This window comes from Eulemur rufifrons, chromosome 14 (genome assembly GCF_041146395.1).
Source record: "Eulemur rufifrons isolate Redbay chromosome 14, OSU_ERuf_1, whole genome shotgun sequence".
NCBI classification, from domain to species: domain Eukaryota; kingdom Metazoa; phylum Chordata; class Mammalia; order Primates; family Lemuridae; genus Eulemur; species Eulemur rufifrons.
Window position 1 is genome coordinate 27948278 of NC_090996.1, and position 27387 is coordinate 27975664.

General features: G+C 48.4%; 1 protein-coding gene across 3 annotated transcripts in view; it reads right to left on the reverse strand.

Annotated features, from left to right (window-relative positions):
- SNX29 (sorting nexin 29) overlaps positions 1-27387 on the reverse strand; it is a 439800-nt gene that overhangs the window by 311428 nt on the left and 100985 nt on the right. For 2 of the 3 annotated variants that reach the window (XM_069486909.1, XM_069486910.1), the window contains 2 exons: positions 14657-14720; positions 12046-12174 (listed from right to left, as the gene is read on the reverse strand). In XM_069486909.1, coding sequence (XP_069343010.1) covers positions 12046-12174; positions 14657-14720 — 193 coding nt within the window. Of the gene's footprint in view, positions 1-6968; positions 7156-12045; positions 12175-14656; positions 14721-27387 lie in introns of those variants that run through there. The other variant, XM_069486911.1, reaches the window with a different exon arrangement.

The following is a 27387-nucleotide window of genomic DNA, read 5'->3' on the forward strand; positions in this document are numbered from 1 at the left end:
CTTTCTCCCTTGTACGTGACTGCTTTGAGATACTACCAAGCTCCTGTTCCTCCCCCATTATGCTGCTATCATTGTCATACAAAAAAAAAAAAAAAAAAATCTAGGAAATCTACACTGGTTATAAAATTCTGAAAGGATTATGAAAGAATGTATATGGCTCTCCGTTACTCGTAATGTTTGAGAAGATGCTTCCATAATGGAAAGTTGTTTTTTTTTTTTTTTTTTTTTTTGAGACAGAGTCTCACTCTGTTGCCCAGGCTAGAGTGAGTGCCATGGCGTCTGCCTAGCTCACAGCAACCTCAAACTCCTGAGCTCAAGTGATCCTCCTGTCTCAGCCTCCCGAGTAGCTGGGACTACAGGCATGCACCACCATGCCCGGCTAATTTTTTATATATATATTTTTAGCTGTCCATATAATTTCTTTCTATTTTTAGTAGAGATGGGGTCTCACTCTGGCTCAGGCAGGTCTCGAACTCCTGAGCTCAAATGATCCGCCCACCTCGGCCTCCCAGAGTGCTGGGATTACAGGCGTGAGCCACCGCGCCCGGCCCATAATGGAAAGTTTTGACATTACTGCATTTGACAACTCCCATCTCCTACCTTTAGGGGAGTTCCACGTCACTAAGCTCAAAAGAAAAATCAGCTGGGAAGTCATTCATGCCAAGGATACCGTCACCTTCCACAGTCACAAAAGCAGGAGCCCAATAGTGACGAATGGTGACAGAACCAGCTCAAGCTCCAGCAGGTAGGTCCTCCTGCCTCATCCTAGAGCCACTGAGACATTCATATCCTTTGCCCCGAGATGCTACTTGTAGAAATACACACTAAGGAAAGAAACTGATGGAGAAATAGTCACAGACACAGGATATTCACTGCAGCCTTTAGCTACACTCTCAGAAGAGCAGAAGTAGCCTCAACACGAACCTGCTACGTACGCTGCGGCATGCCACACAGCAATTGAAAGTGACAGTGAGTCAGGCCCTCTCACACGCTGCCGTGAGGGTACAAAAGTGAGACCTCTTTCTTGCAAAGGATTTTGCCAATACAAATCAAGAGGCTTTACAAACATGCTCACCTTCTAATGTGGGAATCCCACTTTTTGGAATCTAGCTGAAGGAAATGATTTTTCTTAATTGAAACAGCTTTATGAAAACATATGTTCGTGGAAACACTACTCCGAAAAGGGAAAGAAATTGGTTCAGAAAAAGGAGTGATGTGAGAAGCAAGGACATATCCAAACACCGAACTACACGTGGACATCAAAAGTGATATCCATGTAAGGGAATAACATGAGGAAACGTTATTTATTGTATTATTTAAAAATGTCTTTCAAAGCAGACCATCAACTTACAGATTCAGAATGATCTGGATTATGTGAAATTAATATAGATATAAAATAAACTGCAATAAAATGTCACATAATAAATAAAACATTAATGGTAATTGTGTCCAGGTGATTTCCTTCCTTAAACTTTTCTGTTATTCTAACTTAAGGACTGTAACTCGGGCATTTTTATATGCAGGGGGAAAGGCCCTGTTTAAACATAATTTGAAATCTACATAGAAACAATAAAATACACAGAATATAAATTGCATGTATACAACTAATGGTAATATAACTACGTAAAAATGTACTTAAATGAACTAAGAATGGAAATAATTATCATACTATGGTTGTGGGATTTGGGACTCTTTTCCCCATTTGGGGTTGTTATGTTGCTTTTACAACTTGAAGGTAATTTTTTAAAGCATGGGAACAAAAGCTGTCTCAAGAAATTGAAGCTGGCGAGTCACGGCAGGATTGAGGAGACTCCCACTTGTGCACACCTTAACCTGAAAGCACTCAACGCAATGCTCCGGAAGCAAAACAAGCTGCAAAACGCTGGGCAGATGTTGGAAGCTCACACGTAGATCCTTAAAAATACCCCAAAGCAAGCTGCTGCAGTCCACTCTGTGCTGCTGTAACAGGACACCTGAGCCTGGGTAATTTACAGGGAACTGAAAATTTACTCACAGTTCTGGAGGCTGCGCAGTCCACGACCAAGGCACTGGCACCCTGTGAGAGGCTTCCCGCAGCCTCATCACACGTCGAATGCTCAAGAGCAACAGGGGGCAACTGGCCTTGTTATAACAGCATTAATTCCCTGCCCCCAGCGGGGTGGAGTCCTCGTGGCCTAATCACCTCTCAAAGGTCACCACCTCTTAATCCCGTTACAGGGGTAATTAAGACTCCATGTGCGTTTTGGAGGGGACAAACATTCAAACCATGGCACAAACCTACCCGTTGTTTATAGTTTACATAAAAATAAAGTCTAAAGCAAACATGACAAGTGTTAATGGTGCTCATTGTTGCAGCGTGTATTCTTTGTATTTTTCAAACAAACCAACAAACAGAAAATTAGATCCCAATTTGGTTCTGAGAAAAAAAAACCCAAGTGCCTCCATCTTTCCAAAGCTGATCGCAATTGGCTTAGCCTTTCAGATCATTTCTAGCATTCTCTCCAAGCCTTTGCTACTTCACGTGCGGTCCAGGAACCAGCAGCAGCAGCCTCACCTGGGAGCTTATTAGAACTGTGGTATCAGGCCCCACTCCAGCCCAGCTAGGTCGGAATTTAAATACTAACATGATCCCCAGGTGCTTGGTGGGGGACATTAAAGTCTGAGGAACGCTGCTCTAAGCCACCGGTTGTCAACCTTGGCTGCACACTGGAATTACCTGAGCAGTCTGCGTCTCACCTCCAGAGACTCTGACTTAATTGGTCTGGAGGGCAGCCTGGACATAACTGTTTTAAAAGCTCCCCGGGTGACTGACATGCACCGCAAAGTTAAAGCAACATATTTAGCTCTTCAACCCAGAGAATTCTTAATTAGAAAGTTAGTTACATCTGAGCAACAGTGGGCTGGATTACTCCAGAAAACGACTTTTTGCAGCCTTGAAGTGGAGGGATAACTTACTTCCATGAAACCGCTAATAATCACGTGGCTGGCTTTTACCCGGCGCGTACGCAGAACGCTCGCTGTGCTTAGCACTTTCCGTGCATTCTCTCTTGCATAATGTAAAGGAGAGACTTTCATCCTGGTTTTCTAGATGAGAAGCATGAGGGGTAAAATGAGCACCTGAGATGACACATGTAGAAGCAGCCGAAGCCCTCGCCTGGCCCTGGGAATGAGAATCTCCTTACACTGTGCACCCCAGGTGCCCCTGAGAAGGACTCCCGTCCAGGCCTGCCCCATAGTATGACACTGCGCTCCTGCGAGAATGGCCAACTGAACCACAACATACGGAACTGTCAGCCAAAGGTTACAGTCTTTGCTTACACGCCCCTCCCTTCAATTTTCAGCACCTACAGGCTAGAACCAGCTGTACCTTACCTCTGACTGCCTAAGCTTAACACAGAACAGTAACTGATGAGTGAATCAACAAATGAACAATATTAACTAACCGTTCATCCTTCACTGAATTTTGTCACTAGCGTCAAACTGCAGGAAGACAGCTCCTCCTAAGCCACCCTGTCTGCTGCCCTGACACGTGAGTCCTGGACTCATCCCCGTCCCCAAACCCCGTCCCACCCCACGCACTCGGCTCTCCCTGGCTGCTCTGGGGCTCGTCATTAAGACCTGCCAGCTGCTGACGGACATGTGCCTAAGGATGAGGAACACAACTCACTCGGCTCGTCTGACTCGGAAGTGGAAGAGCAGCGACCTTGGGGGAGCAAACTTCACGCCCAAAGAAAGAGAAGTGAGGGACAGGAGAGCCGGGGCGGGCGGGACACACAGGAGGAGTTGGATGGGTAATTCAGCGTGCTCTGGGTGCAGTCCCTGAAGAGGGACTCAAAAAGAGTGGAGTGACTAGAAGGGACTAGAAGGCTCCAAACACAAAATTCGGCTGCAATTGCAAATGGTCCTGAAAAAGAGACACTGGGTGAAAGGGCTAAAGCAGGGATTCTCACTGGAGACAGTGCTGCCCTCTAGAGGTGCAACAAAAATGCGCGGGGACAGTTTCCGTCTTCACAGGGGTGAGGACACTGAGGACAGGAGCTGTCCTGACAGGCCAGGGCAGTCCCGCACAGCCAAAGGTTAGCCCCCCTCCTGCAATGCTCACAACTGTCCTGCGGCTATTCCTGTAGGTGAAAAGCTTGTTCATAATCTGAGCCTAGAATGGACTCCCTTAAAATACACTCGCTATGCCAGTGTACTCCAGGGTCCACCCACACTCTGCTCTTTTGTTTTCTGTACTTCTTATAAACAATGACTTGTGATCTTCTTACCTTCTTTAAACCCAAACTTATGCATCAGCATGAGATGCAAACACTTACTTCCTCGTGTTTTCTAGCGGAGTGGTGCCCAGCCAATATATTCTAAAATCTATTTTTTATTACAGATTACTTTCTTTTTATTTCTCTTTCATATTAGAGGTAGGGTGTTGCACCAATATTTTAAAATTACTTGTGTAGGCAGATTATATCAGCTATGAATTTCATTTCTGGATAGTGAAGGGGGCATCGCCAAATATTTTTATTAAAAAGGGATACTGAGTCTGGTAAAATGGAGCCTAAACATGCCACAGTGGCTGAACTGGGTGCTTGCTAATGAGATCAAATTCTATCAGACATAAACATCTAACCAAGAAAAAACACGAAAGACAACATAGCACAGAGACATTCTGACTCCCGCTTAGCATAGCTAGAGCCCAGATTTCATTGACCACTCACAGGACGCCTGGTACAAGAACGACAAAGCAACAAAGCAAATGTTAATTTTTTTCAAAGATACAGCAAAACTGGGCCTTATTTCTGGTCTTTACTAAGCCTGAGAGCAAAGTTTTGTTTTGTTTCACATAATGGGTTTAAGATATTCCTCCAGAGCATGTTTCTTTTACCAGACAGAACAGGATAATGGGAGCTATAAAAGAACGGTAGATTCTCTCCTTTTTTCAGTCTCACGTGCAATGCTGCCAGCGTGGCCTGTGGACTTTATCTCAACCAGTTTCCACTACTCCACAAGTGCTACCATAGGGCTGGGAAATTGGCATGCTTGCCACCACTTCCCTTTCCCACGTCCATGGCAGACATTGCTAATCAATAACAGCACTCTTTCCTGCTGAGCCCAGATGAGATCCCAGGATCCTTCTCAACCAGAATCCCAGACAGCCACTACCAGAGTTGGCAACAGGATGAAACCTATTGCCTTCTCCTGTCCGAGCATGCATTCCCCCTGGGAGATGGCACCGAAAAGGCCCAAACCCTTGGTTCCAAAGGACACCCCTAACCCAGGACAGGCTCCGAACTCAAGCCAGTATCCCTCATGTCTGACCTTCTCAACTCTGACCATTTGCCTTGTGTGATATACAGAATCAATGCCTTTGGATGGACAGTGGAAAAATTTACTATCCCTTTTCACAAAGGGCATGGTCTTCATATTTCTACAATAACTTAAAAATTAAAAAAGGCAAAGACTGAGCCTCAGGGCAGAACTGAGATTTAGAGTCTTCACAGAAAGCCATTAAAGGTCTCCCCAGGGGCCAGACAGCATGACCTGCAAAGGGCTCCCACGGCCCTTGGTCCACTGTCCCTTACGGGCTGTGCGGGACACTGTCACAGCAGCTCTCATTGCTCAGCAGCCCAGCGGGGACAAATAAACAAAGGGACACATGCTGGGCAGGCAGGGCTGGAGAAACAACTGCTAGGAGGAGCTGAAGGTCAAATGAAAGCCAGTGGCCACAGGCTCCAAGATGCTCACTGCAGGAGGAGCTTGGACAGCGAAGGACCCACGAGATCCCAGCCCAGCCTCTGTGCCCCTAGCCAGGGCGCCAGCCAAGGAGAAGAAATGAGGTGACATTCACCAAGCACTTGCAAAGGGCCTGGAGCTGCGCTGAGTGCTTTAGGAGCATTAGCTCATGTAATCTTCCCAACAATCCTTGGAGAAAATGTAATAGACATGCTTTTGTCTGCCCGGTGCCTGCCCTGGGGACTGGTAAGGCTGTCAATCACGGCCCTCTGCTCACTCCCGGCCACAGCAAGCCCAAAAAGAGTCTTTCCTAAGATGTTACATCCGAACATTAGGAGAAAGAGTCTCTCTCCTTGAGGTCCTGTGTGAGGCTTGGCACTACCAGAGCTCACGTCTGCTGCTGTGTGCAGAGAGCGTACTGAAGAATGACACCAGCACACAGAGGACATGGAGCCAGCGGAGGAGGAGGAAAAGGGTGCTTGGCATCACCAGGGCACCTGGGTCCAACGGCACTAAAGAAAGTGACCTGTTCTCAGCTTTCCCAGCTAGAGCAAGAAAAAATTCCCCTGTTGACTAATTTGAGCTAATTCAGTTTGGCTTTCTGCCACCAAAAGCATGTTAGCATTAGTTGGGGAAACTGAGATTTGAGAAGTTACTAAGTGGCAGAGCCAGACCAGAGTCACTGTGTTGTGCTGCTTCCCTAAGGAAGCGTTGGACACAGCCCTCCCGAGCCAGCCGTGCACACGACACATCGGCATGGCACCCTGCATGATGCCACCTCGCAGGACATAGGAGGGAGCCTGCTCCATGCCACCCCACCCCCTTCAAATTTTTAAACACAGAACCAGAGGCTCAGAAGGGCTAAGGGAATGGCTCCAGCCACACGACTAATAACAGCAGTTTATTCATGCACTAGAACTGCCCAGCAGGAGAGAAAAGTCGCGACAAAAGAGTAATAGCAAGGCTGGTCCAACAGGAGAGACAGGCAGGAAAGCCTTGCGTGGTGCTTTGTAACACAGTCTGGTGGGCTTCTCCTCGAGAACTCTTTCTCCACCGCCCTGGTGACTCTCAGCCAACCAGAAGCCCCTTCATGGGCCTGGCAGGTTGATTACTGAGAAGGTGAGTCTACTTAGGTGCAGAGAAAACACCACACACTCCAATCCCCTAATATCCAAACAAGGACACCTGGTTAGTCACGATTCTTATGATTATAACTGAGAGAAAACCAATCACAAACTGGCTCAAGTAACAAAAGCAACTTACTGGCTCACATACTTGAGAAGTCCAGAGGAAAAACAGCTTCAGGAAAGACTGGATCTAAGAGCTCAAATGATACTATCGGGAACTGCTGATTTCTCTCTCCCTCCATTTCTCTACTGTGTGGTCACCACATGGGGTTAGGATCTTTTCACAGAGTAGCAAAGACAGCTGCCAACAATGCCTGGCTTACATCATCCTCTCAAGAATGCTGTAACTGGCTCTTACCAGATCAGCCTGGCCACATGCCCTTCTGTGACACCGTCATGGTGGCCAATGGATGGAGCCAGCTGACTGTCCAGGCCTGGACTGTCTGCCCTCCTCTGGAGCCCAGTAGGGACAGGATAGGGTCAACTCCATCAAACCACATGGCCAGAAGGGGAGGGGAAAGTGTCCACCAAGGAAAATGGAATAGTGTGATGGTTAATTTTGCATGTCAACTTGACTGGGCCACAGGATGCCCAGATAGCTTGTTAGACATTATTTCTTGGATTGGGGGAGTAAAGCGGACGGCCCTCACCAATGTGTGTGGGCATCTGTCACTCCACTGAGGGCCCAAGTGGAACAAAAAGACAGCAGAAGTGAGTTTTCTGTCGGCCTGACTGCGGGAGCAGGGACACAATCTTCCCCTGCCGTGGGACTCCCGGTTCTCAGGCCTGCAGACTCACTGATGACTACACGCAGAGCAGGCTCTCTGGCTCTCAGGTCTCCGAACTACACACACACTTTCCTGGGTCTCCAGCTTGCAGGTGACAGTGTGTGGGACGTCTCAACACCCATAATCACGTGAGCCACTATCTTACGATAAATCTCTTTCTAGAGACACACATACAGCCTATTGCTCTGTTTCTCTGGAGAACCGTGACTAGTGCAGGCCGGGCCTGCCCCAGGAGGAAGCAGAAGCCTGATGGGTGCAGTAGGCAGACTTCAAGACGCCCTCCAGGGGCCCTGGCTCCTACAATCCACACTATTATGTATTCCCCTCCGTCACTGGACCAGGGTTGATCTGTGTGACTGCAGAGTACAGCAGAAGTGGTCATGTGTCACCCCCAAGATGAGGTCACAAAAAATGTGGTGGCTCCCATCCTGGGTGTGCTCTCTCTTGCCCTTGGGTTACTCGCGCTGGGAAGCCAGTTATTATGTGTGAGCAGCCCCGTGCAGAGGCCCACGTGGCAAGGATCTAAAGCCTCCTGCCAACGGCCACATGAGCAAGCTTGGAAGCGGACCCTCCATCCCCAGGAAAGCCTTCAGATGACGGCAAGCCTGGCCGACACCATAACTGCAACCTCGTGAGGGACCCTGATGCCCCAGCTAAGCCGGTCCCCGATTCCTAACTCACAGCAATCGTGAAGGATCACAAACATTTGTTGTTCTAAGCGATCAAGTTTGGGGATAATCTGTTACACAGCAAGGGATGACATTGCTACAACACAACAAGCAGAAATGGAAACTGCCCCGCAATAATCCAGCAACCCTTTTACTTGCTTCCCTGGAAGGCGCTTCTCCTCATGTACATTTGTGTCTTCTTTCTCCTAACATCTGTCTCATAGCTTGAGTTTTCTTCGTTCAACAGGAAACAAGGCAATCAATTATTCAGAGGAATGTGACTTACACAGCCTTAACTGCAGCTGATTATAACCCTTCCCCATCGGCAACCAGCAGCTGCTTGGGGCCACAAAAGCACTGGGCCAGTTATATGACCTTGTTCTACAAAAGACACTAATTTTGAGCAAAAGGAATGTGTAATCAAATGCTGAATTTACTCAGTGATGTTTCGGTTTTACAGCCACACGTTCAGAGCCAGTAAAACACACACACACACACACACACACACACACAAATGCACCCTTAGTATTAGAATACTTACGGAAAGAAAAAATTTCACTTTTCAGAGTTGCAAATAGCCTAGCTCCTAATTCTTGCTACACCACTGCTGTTAAAAATATCACTTTTGGTTAGACAAGGATTCTTAGTGTCATAATTATTATAGTAAATAAAAATGATAATAATAGTTTAACATTCACTGAGCATTTATGAAGCACATTTATTGAGCTGATACATGGTCTCTCATTTTACCCATACAACAATTCTATGAGGTAGAACGTTTTCTTATCCTCATTTTATAACTAAGGAAACTGAAAGACAGAGAGGTGAAAGTAACTCGTCCAAGGTCATGTAACTAGTAAGCAGTAGAGCCATGATCTGACCCTGGCAGTCTGAGGATGCCGGAACCTGTACCGTAAACCACTGGGCAAAACCATATGCACCACGAAATCTGCAGCCTGAACACACAGGTGCCTGAGAACAGGGTGGCCCCAACGCGCCCACATGGGCTTTCCCTTCCAGCCTTTGACACTCCACTGCCCCACCCTCACTGTGCCCCAACAGCTACGGCACCCCAACCCCCAAGCAACCGCTGCCCGAGCGGGCCACTGTCTGCCAACACTGACGGCTGCGCCTTCCGCAGCCAGAAGCAAGAAGCAAGTTCTGACCATCAGCAGAGGAGAACTCTGTCTGGAACACGTCAGCAATTGAATTCGTCACAACTTACACATCCAGCTAATTGGTTTGCTTTCTTCTACTTTCTCTTTTTGAAATATTCGTCTGTTTTATAGATGTTCCTTCTACCTGTCAAGTGTAAATGTTCAGACACCTTAAACTCTCAGCTACCTACTGTTTAAATGGGGAGACTTCGGATTATAAAACTGCCTGGTTAAGAAATTGTTTTTCCCAAGGCCGGGCGCGGTGGCTCACGCCTGTAATCCTAGCACTCTGGGAGGCCGAGGCGGGTGGATCGCTCAAGGTCAGGAGTTCGAGACCAGCCTGAGCGAGACCCCGTCTCTACTAAAAAATAGAAAGACATTATATGGACAACTAAAAATCTATATAAAAAAAAAAATTAGCCGGGCATAGTGGCACATGCCTGTAGTCCCAGCTACTTGGGAGGCTGAGGCAGTAGGATCGCTTAAGCCGAGGAGTCTGAGGTTGCTGTGAGCTAAGCTGACGCCACGGCACTCACTCTAGCCTGGGCAACAAAGTGAGACTCTGTCTCAACCAAAAAAAAAAAAAAAAAAGAAATTGTTTTTCCCTACCCCGTTCATGGGATAGAGTTTTCCCGACAACCACCATCGCTAAAACACACTTACTGTAAAGTCCACTTACAGCAGCTCGCTGGTGCCCAGAGCCTCACGCACCGTCACGTGCTTTCCTCCCCATTGGGCCCACTCGGGGGCGTGAGATCATCCTCCCCATTTCATAGACAAGGAAACACAGTCACAGGAGTCGAGCAATTCGCCCAGAGACACATAGTTGGCAAGCAATGACGCAGGGACTCACGACCAAGCTGGCTCCTACTACAGCCATTACAATGACAGGGAATATAATTCTTTCGATAATTCACTTCAGTCTTTATTGTGAACATTAAATGCAATTATGTCACAGAACTCTGGCATGGCCAGCTAAAATGGTGGACCAGCTGAGAAAGTGCCAAATTAGGCACGTACGACTCTATTTATAATAGTCATTTAACTGTCTCCGATGCTCTTAAGATGTCATTTTAAAATGTGAAGAAAGGGAAGAAGCTCGAAGAACAGAAACTAAATACGGGATCACAGTGCCAACGTTCGATCGCACACACAAAACAATTCCATCAGCGCCATTCACAACACCTAACAGCACAGAGACGGTGGATGCTGCTGCTATAAACTGACTGGACTCCGGACTCCCTCGCACACCCACAAGATGTATTTCTCTCCTGGTCTTATTTAAAAGTAGTTTAAAGAATAACCAATACATTGTTTATCTTACCTCAAATGAGAAAAAACTGGAAGTAACCCAAATGTTAAATGGACCATACTAAATTGATCATTCCAATCCAGAATGGCCAATTTAATATGCTATGTTAACTGAATCAAGTACCAAAATCAGGTGTGTAAAAACGGTTAACACGAAGCCCATATGGAAACAATAAAAACTGCTTTTGCGGTAGTACGTAGCGGAAGGGGAGAGACTAAACCACGGTGGGCACAGATTATAAGTACAGCAATAAAAATTTCCCATGAGCAAATGCAGGACAGACGTGGGCTTTTATGTGAGTTGGGATTTTTTTTTTTTTTTTTGCTTCACTTTATAGTTTTCTTTAATAAAATATACACAAAGCCATAGAAAAGAAAAGAAAATGGCTTTTAAATGAAAATTTGCCCAATCACACTCTTCATTAGAGAAATGGGAATGAAAACCATTCTGCCGGCACCATGTTTCACCCATGATGTTATCAGAGGCCCCCATGTGGACCCCACGCCTGCGAGCACAGCCGTACGGCAGCGAGCGCTCTCCACGCCTCGCAGCGGAACACGCACGGCTCGCCGCCCAGCCGGGCAAACTGACGCTCTCTGTCCAACTCGCAGACGCCCTGCACTTTGGCCCACCCATTCTACTTCTGGGAAGATTTCTAACACATATACCCATGCAGGAACAAAATGACAAACACACAGTTTATTCACTGTGACGTTAGCAGTAATAGCAAAAGACTACAAAGGACCTCAAAGCCTGGCTGTTGGCGGACAGGTTAAATGAATTCTGGTACAGTTACACGACGAAGTATCAGGAGTTCTTAAGGAGCAGATGGCAGCCCCACGCACACCGACACGGAGCGATCTCCGAGCTGTCAAGTGAGGAGCGTGTGGAACGTGCTACCATTTTGCATTAGGGAAGAAAGGGAGGAGAAGAGCGACAAGAAAAGAGAGGGGAAAAGTATGTGCACACGTGTCTACCCGTGCATACGTGAAATATCTCTGGTATCGGTAACAATGACAGCATCCAGGGAACAACCTGGCTGCTGGGACAAGAAGGGGGGGACTTGCATAGTTAACCTTTTGTATTTTGAACCATGTCAGTACATATTATTTACTGAATGAAATAAGTTCAATTAAAATACATACGTTTTATTTCCTTTGGTCACTGGTTTTTTTTTTTAAAAAAAAAAAAAAAGCAGAGGTGAAAAGTGTGCCCGGGCTTTAACAAGCTTCCACACGCTTCCCTCTCCGTCCCTCCCCGCCCTACCTGGCCAACGCCTGGACCTTCGTGCCATGCCGCTCCTCCTGCTCCGCCACCTTCTTTTTCAAGGTGTCGACCTCTTGCCGGAGCGCAGCCGAGTGCTCCATCTCACCGTCAAGCAGGTTCCGCAGTGATCTGGGAAGAGGGGACCCCATCTGTTCAGATGCCATCAACCCAGAGTCCACTGAGCCCAGAACACAGTTCCTAACCTAAGTCGAGTCCTGATTCTAGGCTTGCATGAAACATAATTTAGGTCTATCTCATACAGACTGACCTAGGAGATAACAAAGTCTGGTCAAGAGCCTCAGACTAAGAACTAGGATGAGGCCCAGGGTGGTCATCTGCGGCCGGGCTCCAGGTCCCTGATGGCCTGAGAGCAGGCCAGCCATCTGACAATGTAAATCAGGGGAAAACATCAAGTTGAGCAAATCCCAGGCAAGTCCCTTTAAAGACACCCCACTCAGAGGTACAGCATGTTACACTGGGGCCATTTTGTCACAGTCACACTAGATAAGAAAAGAAAAGGGTGTCAGGAGAGGCCAAAAGAATAATCTGAGGCATAAAAATAGGATATCCACTCAGATTATCTGACAAATGTCTAGTGTCATTTCCGCCTCCACCCACAAAACACGCTTGGAACCCACGTTTCACTGCCACCTCCAGGGTAAACAAGCTTCACAGAGCATCTAGTCTGATACAGTGTAGCAGTGTTTTATAGTCCAAAGTTTGTTGACCCTTCAAAACACGCTCACTTGTGCATCTATCTTCCCTGATTTTATTAAATAAGGGAGAGGACAGCAGGTCTTCTAGAAATCATCACAAGTTACCACCTAAAAAAAGAGCCAAACATTATTCTGCTGACCTTTTGTTTAAAAAGAGAAAGGGTCTGGCTCTGTTGCCCAGGCTAGAGTGCAATGGTGTGATCATAGCTCACCGCAGCCTCGAACTCCTGGGCTCAAGCAATCCTCCTCCCTCAGCCTCCCAATTAGCTGAGACCACAGGCGTGCACCACCACGCCTGGCTAAATTTTTTTTTTTTTAAAGACAGGGTCTTGCTATGTTGCCCAGGCTGGTCTTGAACTCCTGGTCTCAAGCGATCCTCCCGCCTTGGCCTCCCACAGTGCTGGGATTACAGTTGTGTGCCACAGCACCCAGCCTCTGCTATCCATGTACTTCACCCTACCTGAATGGTTATTTTAGAAAACAATTACCAACAGTGGTACATCTACATGCTAAATCTAGAGGACACTTTCCAGGTGACATTAGAACATAAGCAAAATGATCTGACCCCCACCATCACTCCTGTTATTCACTGAAATCTCCAAGACCTTTGTTCCTTGAGAACTTTGAGAAAATTCCCTTCTTAGCACCTGGGGCCCCCTGACACAAATGTGGTATGATTTTTTTTCTTTCTTTCTCTGGGAAAGAGAAAAAAATTAACAGACAGTGACTATTGTTCTTCACAAGGTAAGACAAAATCTATGGCTTCTTCCAAGATAATAGCTCCAGCTGGAGCCAGGGAAAAGAATCCTGCCATGGCTGCAAGCCTTTTGTTGAAAGCTTATTTTATTTGGAAAATGGTGCAGTCTAGAGATTTCTTTTAAAAGCAATCTCTTTTGTTTTAGAAATCATGCTTGTTTGCTTTTATATTTTTCCCAAAAGGATGAGAGAGAAGCTTGTCAAGCAGGGCTCAAAAATAAGGTTTAACAGAGAGTCATGACTGGATGTCACCATGGACCCTTACTCTGTGCCCTGAGTAGAAAAGTAAGAGGTGACATGAACACACACACCCAAGAGCCCGTGCACCACCCACTCCCCAGGGGGGCAGCCTAATCATGCTGGCAGAGGCTTCGTGCACAGCTGTACACAAGCCCCTCTACTGACCACCCCACGGTCAAGGCCAGGCTGTAGCAGCTGAGAAGCTCAACTGCAGACAGCCAGCTGGCAGCAATGCCACCGATGCCAGATAATACCTAGCATGGATTTCAGCAGCGAAGAAAAGGTTAATGAAACCCTCTCAAGTGTCTGCAATTGGGCTTTTGGCCAAGTCAAAAGAATCCAAATATCACCTTGCCCTGAGTATCCCTGGTTTGGGCAACATTTAAGACAAGTATTCGAATACCTGGAACCCGGTAGATAGGCCTTTAATTAAAGGTTATCAAAAGACTGCTGTAAGGGAGGTGGGTGATAGCCAAGGGGTACACGGTTTCTTTTCAAGGTGATGAAAATGTTCTAAAATTGTGGTAGTGATATGCCATATCTGTGAGGATACTAAAAACCACTGAATTGTACACTTTGAATGAGTGAGTTGTAGGGTAAGTGAATTAAATCTCAATAAAGGCTGTTTTTAAAAAACAGTTAAAGACAGCTCTACCAAAGTCTTAGTCTGTTCTAAGGTGGTGCCATTATTGTGAGGTTCTCATTCCTTGCTTACACACAGGACACAGGAGATAAATGTTAAATACTACAGTTGCACACCCCAGACAAACAAAAAAAAAAAATAGCCAGGCACAATTTTGCCAATAAAGCAAAATTTCCTTCATCTGTTATATTCTCTCTGTCCCAGAGGTAGAATGTCGAAGAAAGAGACTATTCCTCATGCCTGACAGTCACGATACCTGTTCTCTTCTTCCAGCTCATCCTTCCTATTCATCATGGCCACGATGGCTTGTCGCAGTTCATCTAAGACAAGAAAGCAAAGTCGAAGTTAATTGGCAGATCTCGCCTGCTACACCGTCCCCTCGTCTCTCTGGATTATATGCTATTAAGGATGCCTTATCTAGATAAATTCCCTCTTCCCCTTCAAAAATAATTCCTATGCAGTCTAAGAGATCCAGTGGGCTCAGCCAATCACTCCTTCCTCAGCCACAGATCAGAAGGGCAGGGCAGGAAGAGGATAAATGTGAGGAGCTTCCTTGGTGAACACACTCGGACGCCACAGAAAAAACAGGCTTGCAAGTTCAAGTGCTTTTCCAAGTCTCTGCTACAGGACAAAACGTATTTTGAACAATGATTTATTCCCAGTTACAGCTGTCTATCAACTTAGAGAGCAGATCGAGTGACACTTGGCTCCATAATGGCATACAAAGAGTTAATGCTAATAAATGATATTATTATTTATAATGTATTATTAATATTATAATATCAATATTAATAAAGTTTAAGATGAGATCTGATTCTCCCACAGTGACTTCTATAGTTAGTATATAGGTGACACTGTAAGGGCAGAGGTGGGGTGTCTCCAATACACAGTCCTTAATTACTTCCAGGAACTACTCTTCTGGAAAGCTTCGACACAAAAAGCATTCGTGGATAGAGAACACCTTTCAATTAAATCAGCACCCGAGTTTCCTATCTGCATCAAATTTAACTGTGGTCACTGTCCACACTTTGAAGATATTGCCAAATCACTCAGTCAGATCTCAAGACAGAAACTTCTGAATTTCTCCTGCAGAGCCAGTGTTGTTTCATTTCTCTTAATAGACCCTGTGAACTCTATTTCCCTCTTAGGATTGGCCGCTAGGAAGCTCAAAGCCAAAATTACACATCTAACAAGTGTATGTGGCTATGTGCCAACCACCGTTTGTCCTAACTTTCCCTCTGGTCTTCTTTTCCAACCTGTATTTCCACATTGTGCCAATTTTACTTAATACCTACCTTGCTTTGTTGTTGTTTTTTATCTGCTTTAATGTGCTGCTTCAAATCTTTTTTTGGAAAGAGGTATGGTTGGTTGGCTTCTTCCTTTCAGCTAAAATTTAAATCCTTATACTTGCCAGACTCTATTCAAAGCCCTTACTGGCATCATCTCTTCTAATCCTTTATACACACTTAAGAAATGCATGTCACTATTCCCATTCTGTTGGGGTACAAATAAATCACCAAAAAAGGAAAGGCGGAGTAGACGGTGGAGGAGAAGAAATGGATCAGTCGGCGGGTCCCTCTGTACCCTCACAGTCAAGATGCCCAGCGAGAAAGCAGCTGCCAAAGACACGAGGCAAGAAATGGGGTCATGATCCCAAAGATGTCCTCAGACTGCACCATGCTGGGGAGCTGAGAACTACTGTTCTACTGCCACTCACAGGGAACAGTAATCAATTTCACAGAGAGGAACAAACCCAGCGAGGTTACTGAATAGGCTGCACAACCACACAGCTCCTGAACATCAGAGCCAGGAGGGCCAGAGTCTGACTCAGAGTCGACGCTCCTGACAGCTGTGTCGTGACGATGCACAGCACCAACAGAGGCAATGAGGACCCGGGAGCGAACCCGTGTCACGTGTGTGCTCTGTCCACGTGCTGAAGCCCACGGAACAACACAGGTCCAGGTGATAAGGCCACGGGACACTCAGAGGCTCAGGTCCTGGTTCTGTGTTAAAAGACCAGAGCCGTGTGTGATCCTTTCAACTTTGCTCGATGTTTGGAAATTTTCATAGTAGAAAACACGGTTCCAGAAAATATATTAATAAAGATTAGAAAGAGCGGGGAGGAGGCCGGGCTAAGAAGGAAAAATTGTTAAGCCAATGGCAGAGTTAATCAGCCCCAAGAGACAGAAAGGAGGCTGGGCGCCGACCTGCAGCCCCTAGGAGAATGGAAACAGGGCACAGAACACACAGAGCCGAGCGCAGTGTGCCGCCTGCCTGGGCCCTGCCCTGCCGGGAGTTATGACGGCCCAGAGCTCACGCACTCATTCATTCAGTAAACATCTACTGAGCACCTACTGGGTACAGGTACCTTCCCAAGGAGAGAGCCAGGCTCCCAACTCTCCTAAGGAAGGAGCGCCCTTGAAGGAGGATTGATTTATGGAGAACAGTAATACACATTCACGTGCACCTACGATGAAACAGTCTGTATGACTTTTCCTTCTTAACTTGACCATAACGAGGATCCCCGCTCAGAGCCCTGGACCAGCGTCTCAGCCTCTCTGAGCCCCTCTCTGAGGCAGGAGGGGTGAACAGCACCCACCTCCCCCACCCCTGGGTGCTGCAGAGATCAGAGAGAGATTAGAGCGGAGGATGCTACATCAAGGCAGCGCCTCTCACAGACTGCAGCAGGGAGCATTAACAATGTAGAAGAACTCATCACAATGCTATTAGTAGTGAGAATTTTAACTGAAAACACTGGTAAATCTGTAGAAAAAAATGAGAAATTTATTCCTGTGACACCATAGCCCCCCACCCCACCAAAAAAGGCAGACTTAATATATTATTGAAGACAGGCCGGGTAACACCTCTTCGGTTCTTATCTTTCAGAAACCCAGGGCAGGTGGCAGCTGTGTGCTGTGGACACAAAGGGGAACTGGTCCTTCACTCCAAGGCCTGTTTGAATTCTGAATTTTCTCACAGGGCCTCTTCCCCACTGGAGTTCTCAGCTGCCCCAAACCCCACACAAGGGCACAGGAATAGGGCATCTGAATGGCAACGACGGGCTGGAAGAGATGAAATCTCCTCCGAATCAAAGAAATCACACTCTATGGGTGTCTGTGTCTGTCGGTGTCCGCACGGCACACGCGTGTGGCTCACACTCCTGAACTGCACACGCTGGCCTGAGCAAGACGAGAGCGCACTAAAGAACGCGTGTACAGCGCGGGCACCTCCGCCACCAGCACGCTCAGTAAGGGGCGCCCTGGACGGGGCGGCAGGAGAGTTGTGCTTCATGGGCCCTCGGTCCCCCGGCTCTGCCACGCCTCTCCTGGAGGGAACCGCTCATCACCACGAACACGATCCTCGCACTGAGACGTTCGTGTCTGTCGTTCCTCACAGCCCCTCAACACCGCCCAACCCCTTTCCGTGGCCTCGACTGCACAGTCTGTCTGGCCCAGCAGCCTCTTAAGGGACCCTCCAGAGTAATTCAGACTGTACTATTTTGTCCCTGCCCACAAACATGACAGCCTTTCCCCTGAAATACAATCCAACAGATGTTTATTTCATGGGTTTCCTGGCAGAACCCACCTTCCTCGTGTCCACCCCCTGCTTCCAATCTGATAAAACCCAACTGATCTATTCAGGCCCGGATGAAAAGGCACCTGTTCTGACCAGCACACTGCAAGGTGTGCAATAAGCAGTCACCTGTCTCCCCTCTTGGCGCACGACACCTTACAGGTGCACAGCACGTCACGCATCGTGGTGTCTCCAGAGCTCCTGCATGTTGAGTGCTTAGTCGGGATCTAGTTAACTGAATGCTGTGACATGAGTGGTCCAGGGAAGCCACTCCTCTCTAACCGCTATGCTTCTGACAGCAATGGCCAAAATAGTGGCTGTCACGTAATGAGCGTTTTCTATGTGCCTAGCAATGAATCAAACCCTGACAAGCCTCATTTCCATTCTCACAAGTATCTGATGAGGGTTTTCAATAACACACAACAGGAAATGGGAAACTGGGACACATTCCCTGCAGGGTCCCAAGTTGCCTTCAAACCCTCCATAAGGTCTAAGATTGCAGACGTTGTCACAGGCAGGCCCCAGAGCTGGAGGGGAATAAGGCACTGAGGTGGGGAGAGGCAAGGGCAAGAAGATCAGAAAGGGGTCCCAGTCGTTTCCATCCCAACGGCAGGAGTGGCATTCCTGGCACGTGGCTGTCCCCAGGCTCCAGGCCCAGGCAGACCAGAGTTCCAGCCCCAGCTCAGCCACTTATCGGATGGGAACCCCAAGTAGACTACAAAATGGGATAATGCCACGTTCCCCGCAGGGAAGCTCTCAGCCTGGCGCACGGACTGCAGCAAATGCAGGGATGCAGTTCAAGGTCCCGGATTTCACGGCGCAGGCTCTGGAATCAGGTCCCTGGCTCTGCAAGTGGATAACCTTGGGCAACTTACTGACGCTCTCTGAGCACCAACTCCCTCATCTATAAAATGGGATCTTAACGGTCACCATCTCACAGAAGTGCCGTGAGGATTCAACAAGGCAATACGTAAGTGAGGTGCTTAGAACAGTGCCCAGCACGGCAGCACTTAACAAGTACTAGCGATCACTGCAATCGCAGTCTTTCCAGAACTGCAACAGCGGGGACAGAAAGATGGAGAAAAGGTAATCGTGACAGCTCACGAGTACAAGTGACTTAACTGGGCACACATGCAGGAGTGAGAGGACTTACTGAGTTCCTGTGTACCTCACTCTTGGGAAATAAAAAGGAACTTTTTAAAGTGGTCCATGCCCTAGAGCAGCAGACTAGGTAACAGAATTCTCTGAGGCATCAAACAAGATCACCCTGGGCTGTGCGAGAAATCAGAACCAGCCAGTGATGTGTCATTTGGAAGAGACTGAGCAAGTGTCTGGGTTCTGGGCTTTCTAGGCAAAGGGTAAGGGGGTCCCACACACCACTGCTCAGGCTTTGCAGCTGAAAATTTCATACTTCGTGGAAAAAATCTTGGCAGAGGAACCGTTTCCCAGGAGACCCCAGAGACATATGAACACTCGCCTGGCAAGAACAGCCTCGGGGCCGGGCGCGGTGGCTCACGCCTGTAATCCTAGCACTCTGGGAGGCCGAGGTGGGCGGATCATTTGAGCTCAGGAGTTCGAGACCAGGCTGAGCAAGAGCGAGACCCCATCTCTACTAAAAATAGAAAGAAATTATATGGACAGCTAAAAATATATATAGAAAAAATTAGCCAGGCATGGTGGTGCATGCCTGTAGTCCCAGCTACTCAGGAGGCTGAGACAGGAGGATCCCTTGAGCTCAGGAGTTTGAGGTTGCTGTGAGCTAGGCTGACACCACGGCACTCACTCTAGCCTGGGCAACAGAGTGAGACTCTGTCTCAAAAAAAAAAAAAAAAAAGAACAGCCTCGAGAAGGACTGAGAGAGCTCGGCCTCAAGCCTGCCTTGCAGGGGCCCAGGTCATACCACACAGAAGCCACCTGTGAGAAACAGCGGGACCACCAACGCCGACCCAACCCGCACTGTCACCCTTAAATAACCCTCCCCTTCCCTGTCCCATACGCTGCGCGTTCTCAGCCTCTTGGACGAAGCCCTGTGTTTGTGTCACCATCAGAATGACTGGCGACACGAATGCAGGCAAAGCGGTACTCGGGTAGTGGGAATCTTCTTTAAAACGCCGTCACAGAAGAAGGGCTGTCAGAGCTGTCCCTTCCACCTTCCCCACGCAGCTGCGGCATAACGCTCAAATCAGTGGTGGAAAAGGAAGGGGGCTGAGCGAGCTGGTATCCCCCCCAAAGAGGCTCTTTTGACAGGCTTTAACTTTAATATGCATTCGCTTTTGTTGCCACACTAGCTGTTTTGTGACTCTTTGTGTGCAGGAGAGCCGGTAGGGGACGTCGGCATGATTTCCATATATCACATAAACGTTATACTCCGCCAAGCGCGAGTGACACACACGGGCAGAGGCGCTCCCGAACATGCAATTTTCTCTCCTCTCCCTGGCGTTGTGCAGCCCATGATTTGCTTAGTCCCTATCATTGCGGTTCCCCTCCTGTTTATTACCTGCCATGGCACACATCTCAAGGGAAAACAGAGCCGCGTTTCCGCACCGCGTCCTCTGCAGAGCCTGGCCAAGCCGGGGTTCCCGCTCCTAACACTGAGAGGCGTATGACCGTCCACCTCAGAATCGGGTCCCTGCTTGGCTTCAGAGAACTAAAGCACAAATCCCATCAAGTGCACGGGAGAATGTCAATGTCAACCCATCAGAAATCGATCTGGGACAAAAAGCAGCGTTTCAAATCACCGTGGAAAGAATGGATTTGTCCATAAATGTTGCCGGGCAGGGAACCATTTTGGAAGCAAGAAATAAGCCTTAAATCTCTGCTTCTGCAATGTATTGAAATACATTCCAGATAGAGTAATATTTAAATGTGTGAAATGAAGCAATAGAAACTATACACGCACACAAATTTATGCCGCCTTTCTTAACATGAAACCCAGGACCAAGTGCACTAAGGAAATTAGAGTTTTGCTACAGTATCTGCACAGCCAAGGCCCACCTAACAACAACAACAAACAGTCCATGGTTGTGGAACTTTAAGCTCCCCAGGGCAGCGAACTGGCAGATAGAAAGAACACCGGTTTCCTCATCAGATCTACACTGGAGCCCAGATGCCCCACGCTGGGCTCTGGCAAATGACAGCCTTTGCCTCTCGCCTCCCGCTGGAGAGGGAGCTGGAGAGACGCTGCCAACCCCGCAGGACAGGGCGGAGGCCACTACGAACTTCACCAGACCACGTCTGCATGTTGTCTAAGCCTGCTTTCGCACCACAAAGGCAGAGATGACATGTGACAGAGGACGTGGGGCCCACATAGCCGGAATATTCACCATCTGGCCCTTTACGGAAAACACTGGCCAACCCCGTCTTAGGAGAGCACCCGCAAGCCCTTCCCTCCCCGGCCCCTCTCGGCCTTCCCCGACTCTGTGCGTGCGGGAGCTCTCGGACGCCGTGCCAGTGGGGGGCCGCTGGCCGTAACCACGCCAGAGACGAGCTTTAATAGAAAGGAAACAGCAGTAGAGCTGCTGTCTCGGACACGCGCTCCTTCCTCCCTTGGCGAGGCCTCCTCCCCTTTCCCTCCTGTCCCTCTGCTGACCCCGCTCATCTTCCCACCCTGGATCTTCTCCCCCAACCCTCCCTGGTTCCCCTGGGGTGACCGCATCTGTGCCCGGGCTCCATCACGGCATCCATCCCGTGGACCCCGGAGCCCCACCCAGGCCCTCTCCTGAGCTCCCGACCACGTGTACAACGGCCTCTGCCTGCCTCCTCCGCTCCTCCCTGGTTAGTCTCTAACACGTTAGACCTGCTCTCCTCTTGTCCCTGTCTGGGCACCGGCTGATTCCAGGGCCTGGAAGGCCTGGCCCCTGTCCTTCAAGCCTCAGCTCGGGGATTACCTGTTCCCAGGCAGCTCTGCTCACTGGCTCTAGCAGGCCTGCAAGTCGGCAGGCCTGCCCTGTCTTGCCTCACCCCTGCTCAGAGACTCTACTCCTGCAGGCCTCTGTCCCCACCCATCCCAACCCACAACTGGTGAGACCGAGGGTCACTAGCTGACTCAAACTGAGCCAATCACATATAGTCTTCCCGAAGTTTTGGAAGTGCCACAGTCTCTAACTAGAGAGACGAAGGAAGGTGGCAGCCGATAGATCTGGCCCAAGAGTAAATGGTTCTAAGCCACTCTACCGGGTTCGTTTGCTGAAAGCCCGTTTGCCAAAAGACCAATTTAATGAACCCAGCCTTAACGGAGACCTTAAACTGAGCCAAGGACAGTTTGCCGGGGGCTCTTTTGTCACCAGATACGGAGGCCTGAGCAGGGTCAAAGGCGGATGCAGGCACAAGGCAGAGGTCCACCAAACAGAGGAGCCAGGAAAATCTCTCAGGGCAAGCGCCCAGCTGCAGAGAAAACACCGAGCTGGCAAAGCTGCAGGTGTCTGAAATGTCAACGTGTACCACGGAGCCTTGGGGCAAAGCCACACGGAACCAAAACTTTGAAAAGAATCTGTTCTGATTCCATGAGCTCACTGACTACTGACTTGGTCTCTTGCTGCACAAATGTAGCCAAGACGGCAGGAGCAAGTGAGAGCGAACCAATTGCAGTGACCATGTGGCCACAAGGAATAAAGCAGTCACAGCAGATGGCCACCCCCCTCCTGCGGGACACCCACCCAGCTCCAGGTCCTGCCGGCCCTTACAGTACTCTCTGTCCCATGTTCTAAACTTGCGGGGGTTCCATGTCCTTACAGCCAAACCACCCAAGTAGAGTTGACTGGACCCTTCTGTCCCTAAGCCCCCACCACACCTCATACATATCTCCAGGAAAGCACACGGTCCACTGGGCCAGGGCTGTTCACCGCAGGTCTGGCCACCAAAGCCCCACCCCCAAGCCTGTGAGTCCTTTGAGCACACGGGCCAGTGCCCAGCACTGTACACACGTGAGGCCTGTTGCATGAACCAAAGGTCGGGTGCATAAGTGAGTGGATTAATACACGTGTGAATGACTGTCGCCCACTGCTAAAACCTGCCCCTGGGCTCCAGGAACTGAGCGCAGGCTGGGCTGGGCAGAAATGTCAACTGCGTTTAATAATAAGTTCAAGGCCTCACCAGAGAACACTAACCACCAGGTTCACAGCTGTAATTTCCTGCCCCAGTGACAGGGATTCAGGCTCAAATTGAGCTTTTTCCATTACGTGTCTCGGGAATGTGATACGCATGGGTAGGACAAATTCCCACATATCATTACCATGACCTAAAACAGGACCAGCCTGCCAAACCATTCCCCGCCTTTCTCAGCACTGACCACATGAATCCTCGGTTTCAAAAAGAGCTGTAGAGCAGGGACCAGCCCCCAGTCCCCAGGGACCTGACATAAACACAGACGCACAGCCGGATGACGCGCTGGCCCATTCACACGCGTGACTGGGGGCCTCGGAGGCTGCTATATAAAGCACGGAACAGCCACGCTGAGGCAGGGGTGAGAGGCGCCTCGTCTTTAGCCATTAAAGGCCTCCGGGGGGGAAATTATCCTGAGACTAATTGATCCTCAACTCCCTTTCCAAAATTAAAAAGGGAAGAGATTGATGACTACAAAGACTAGACACGGTGCGTCTGGACACGTGGACGCGTGTGTGCACACACACGCTCACATACAAATATATACATAGATCCGGGTAATAATTCCCTGGCTTTATATAGCGTCTCTTCCCAAAGACCTCAAAGAGCCTTTACAAACTCTCCCCTGGGGCCCATACTCAGTTATATTTAAAGCGAGAGCTCACGAGGGCACACGCACAGAAATAAAAAATGTTCTTCTATGGGTATATACTTAACCTACATCGGCGTTTTTCAAACTTCACATCCTGCTTTTTATATCTCTGTCTGCCTACCCACTCCCTTCCCTTTTATCTCCAAAAGAAAGGATAAACTATATCGAGCTCCAAAATGTAACTTTTTAATCAATCTCAGGCCCCCGTTAACTTTTTATTCTGTTTCTCCTTCCGGCCTCCTCTTTGTCCCTTCCCACCCAGGGTTTCTACTTTCCAATCTGTCATGATGAAAAATAAAAGAAATGCCCCAAGGCCCCGTCCCAGCGCTCGGAGCGCCAGTGGTTACCATGCACTGACTGCTTTCTGCGAGCCCAGCAACGCGAAAGGCACTTGACACACACAATCTCATTTCATTCTCACAAGGCAAGTATTGTTACACCTGCTATACGAATGAGGAAACAGAGGCCCAGAGAAGGGAGGCGACCTGCCCTAGGCCACACAGCCAGTAAGTGGCAGGGCAAGGACCCACATCTGGTCAGGCTCCCTTGAAAGCCCTCTCCCAAGCAGGCAGCGCGAGACCCAGCCCATCACATGGGATGGGGCACACGCCTCGGGACTCACACCCCTCCCAGTGTGTGGCCTCCAGCAACTCTGCCAACCTTCTCTGTCCTCTTGGGGAAATCAGGAACCTGATTAAATTCTGGCCTTCCCCAACTGTAAATCTATTGTTTCTATATAACAATAATAGGAAAAGAAAAGTTTGAGGAACCCATTGGAACAGAATGAAAAATGTAAAGAAATCATAAGGCACAGAAGAAAAACACCTTGCAACATCTTGATAAATTTCTGGATCTCTATTAACTTTTTCGTATTGGTAATGTTTTGGTTCTCTCGTTCATGTGCGTGCAAGCACACACACACACACACACACACACACACACAGTGTCGGTTATCCTTAAGGCAGATGTCAGGTAGGACCTCACAGGGAGGGACGTGGGCACAGGGGAAGGGGTTGAGGACATGCCCAGCTGAGGCAGCAGCCCCTGCCTCTGGTCCACTCTCCACGTGGGGACGTGGCCCAGGCTGCCACCAGTTCTGATTTGTCAGGAGAAGCAAGAACCCACATTTCTACATGGACTGGCTTGTTAAATGCTATTCACTGAGGTTACTGCCAGGCAGGCCCAACAGGTCATGCTGTAGGCCACCACTCTGAAGTCTCCTGCCTTAACGTGTGCATTTCCAGCACCCGTCAGCTTGGAAATGCCCAGGTGACTGGCACACATTTGCACAGCCACGTTCAAAAAGCAGCCCTCCACCCGTGTCAAACAAGGTCAGAAGTGTAGATTTGGAAGGGGCCTGAGACAGGCTCAACCAGAGGCAGAGAATGGACAGTGACTGTCCCTCAGGATCATCCAAGTGACCAAATCAAGGACCAAAGAGGGTCCAAGCATCCCTGCCCTGCCCACTCTGAAAAGACAGCACTCAGGTGCACGTGAGCTTGTTAGAAGTAGTAACTCCGGCTGGGGTGGAAGCATGTCTCTCTATACTTTTAATTTTATACATTTCCACATATATGCTCTTACTTCATATCAAGGAGTCAGCAGGTGGTCTCTGTATTATATAATTTTTTTTAAAAAGGCATGAGCCCTTTAGCTTTAGAGAAGCATCCACAAGAAGAACTAAAAGCAGAAAGCTTTAAAGGTTGCTTCAAGCCATAGAAGAAGTTGAACCGAGTGAAGGACTTAATTGACCAGTAAGAAGAGGGAGGGGGGTGGTAGAGTTGGATTTTTTACAAATAAGGTATTGAGGTGAAATTCAGTAACATTTGAAAGTGAACAGTTCCGTGGCATTTAGTATATTTACAAAGTTGTACAACCACTACTTCTATCTAGTTCCAGAACATTTCCACTATTCCAAAGTAAAACCCCTTTCCCATTAAGCAATTTCTTCCCATTTCATCCTCCGCCCTGGCAACGACTACTCTCCATTGTCCCTAGAGATTTACTTATTCCAGATACTTCCTATAAATGCAATCATACAGTATGTGGTCTTTTTGTCCAGTTTCTCTGACTAAGCATAATGTCTTCAGGGCTGACCCATGCTGAAGGATGTATTGGTGCTTCATTCCTTGTAATAGCGGCACGATGATCCACTGTACGGATGGGCCACAATCTGTTTATCCACTTACCCGCTGATGGAAATTTACGCTATTGCCCACAGTTAGGAGACGGTTTTTAAAATCACTACATCTCACTAGAGTTCAGAGATTTGCACAGCAGACATCTATGTCCCCACCCTGAAGATGGTCAGTTCTGATTATTCCACCATCATGACTTCAAATACTTTTCAACAATAAACCATTACTAATATAGTCGCTATGGAGAGTGGGACGGGCCGGTGGGGAGGAAGACAGCTGCTCGCCTGAGCTGAACGCTACTGCAGGTGGGGTGGGGCCCATGTATCAGTTACACGCCAAGTTTGCCCCTTCTCGTTCATCGCTGTGCAGAGAGCTGCTAGTGACATGCATGAGTGTTTGACAAAGAAAGGCCTGGTGAAACACATACAGCAGAGAGGAGTGAAAGGCCCGGGTTAAGGTGACAAGTGGAGTACAGGTGTTAATTAGACGGTGTCAGACAAACATGAAGCTATGGAGGGCAGAGCCTACCTGCTCTTCATTGCAAAGCAGCTAAATCAGGAGGCCCCACAGAGATGGCACATTCTACAAAGACATTTATGGGGGCTCTTTTGAATAACAGGCTGTCTTACTGCTTTACGGTGGGATTCCACTTAGTACCCGTACGCCCCACACAAAACCACCAAGTTAAGTACACCTGGGGGAGTCAGCAAAACCCATCTGAACGTCTTTGGACACAGCATGTCTTATCCCACTTGGCTGAGAACTGGTGGTGTCATCCCCCATTTTACATGTAGAAAATCCAAGAGAAGTTAAGTGACTTTCCTAACAACTGCTAGCAGAGCACATGTCATGTGCCAGACACTGGGTAAACTGTCTCAGTAAACTCTCCAAACCACTCTACAAAGCAAGTGCTAGAATTAAACCCATTCTAAAAAAAAAAAAAAAAAAAAAACAAAACCCCTCCATTTTATTTGCTCACAATTCTGTGGATTAGCAGGGGCTGAGCTGGTCTTGCACGCAGCCAGGCAGTGGCTGGAGGCAGAACATTCAAGCCGGCTTCCTTCACGTATCGGCTCTTCAGCAAGGGCAGCTAGCTACAAGTCTGGGACCCCTTTCCCTCTCCATTTGAGTTTTTCCACATGACTGGCTTGCACGTGTTCACACGGTGTCTTGATGCCAAGAGCAAGAATTCAGTCTGCAGACTGGGCAAGAAGCATCGCGCCAGCATCTGCCTCTGACGAGGCTTCAGGGAATTTCCAGTCAACATGGAAGGTGCGGAGGTCGGGGGAGCAGGGGTGTCACACGGTAGGAGAAGCAAAGTGCTCAAATGCATTTTACAGATAAGAAAACTGAGACACGTGAAGTGATTTGCCCTGGCTTACGAAGGAACTGCGACTCAGAACTGGGATCAGAACACAGGTCATTTGACACTGGAACCCACAACCATGACTACCATGTGATACTTACTGTCGCCCAACACCCCGGTGGGATCTCAGAAAGCGAGGCCAGGGCTGCATGTTGGCT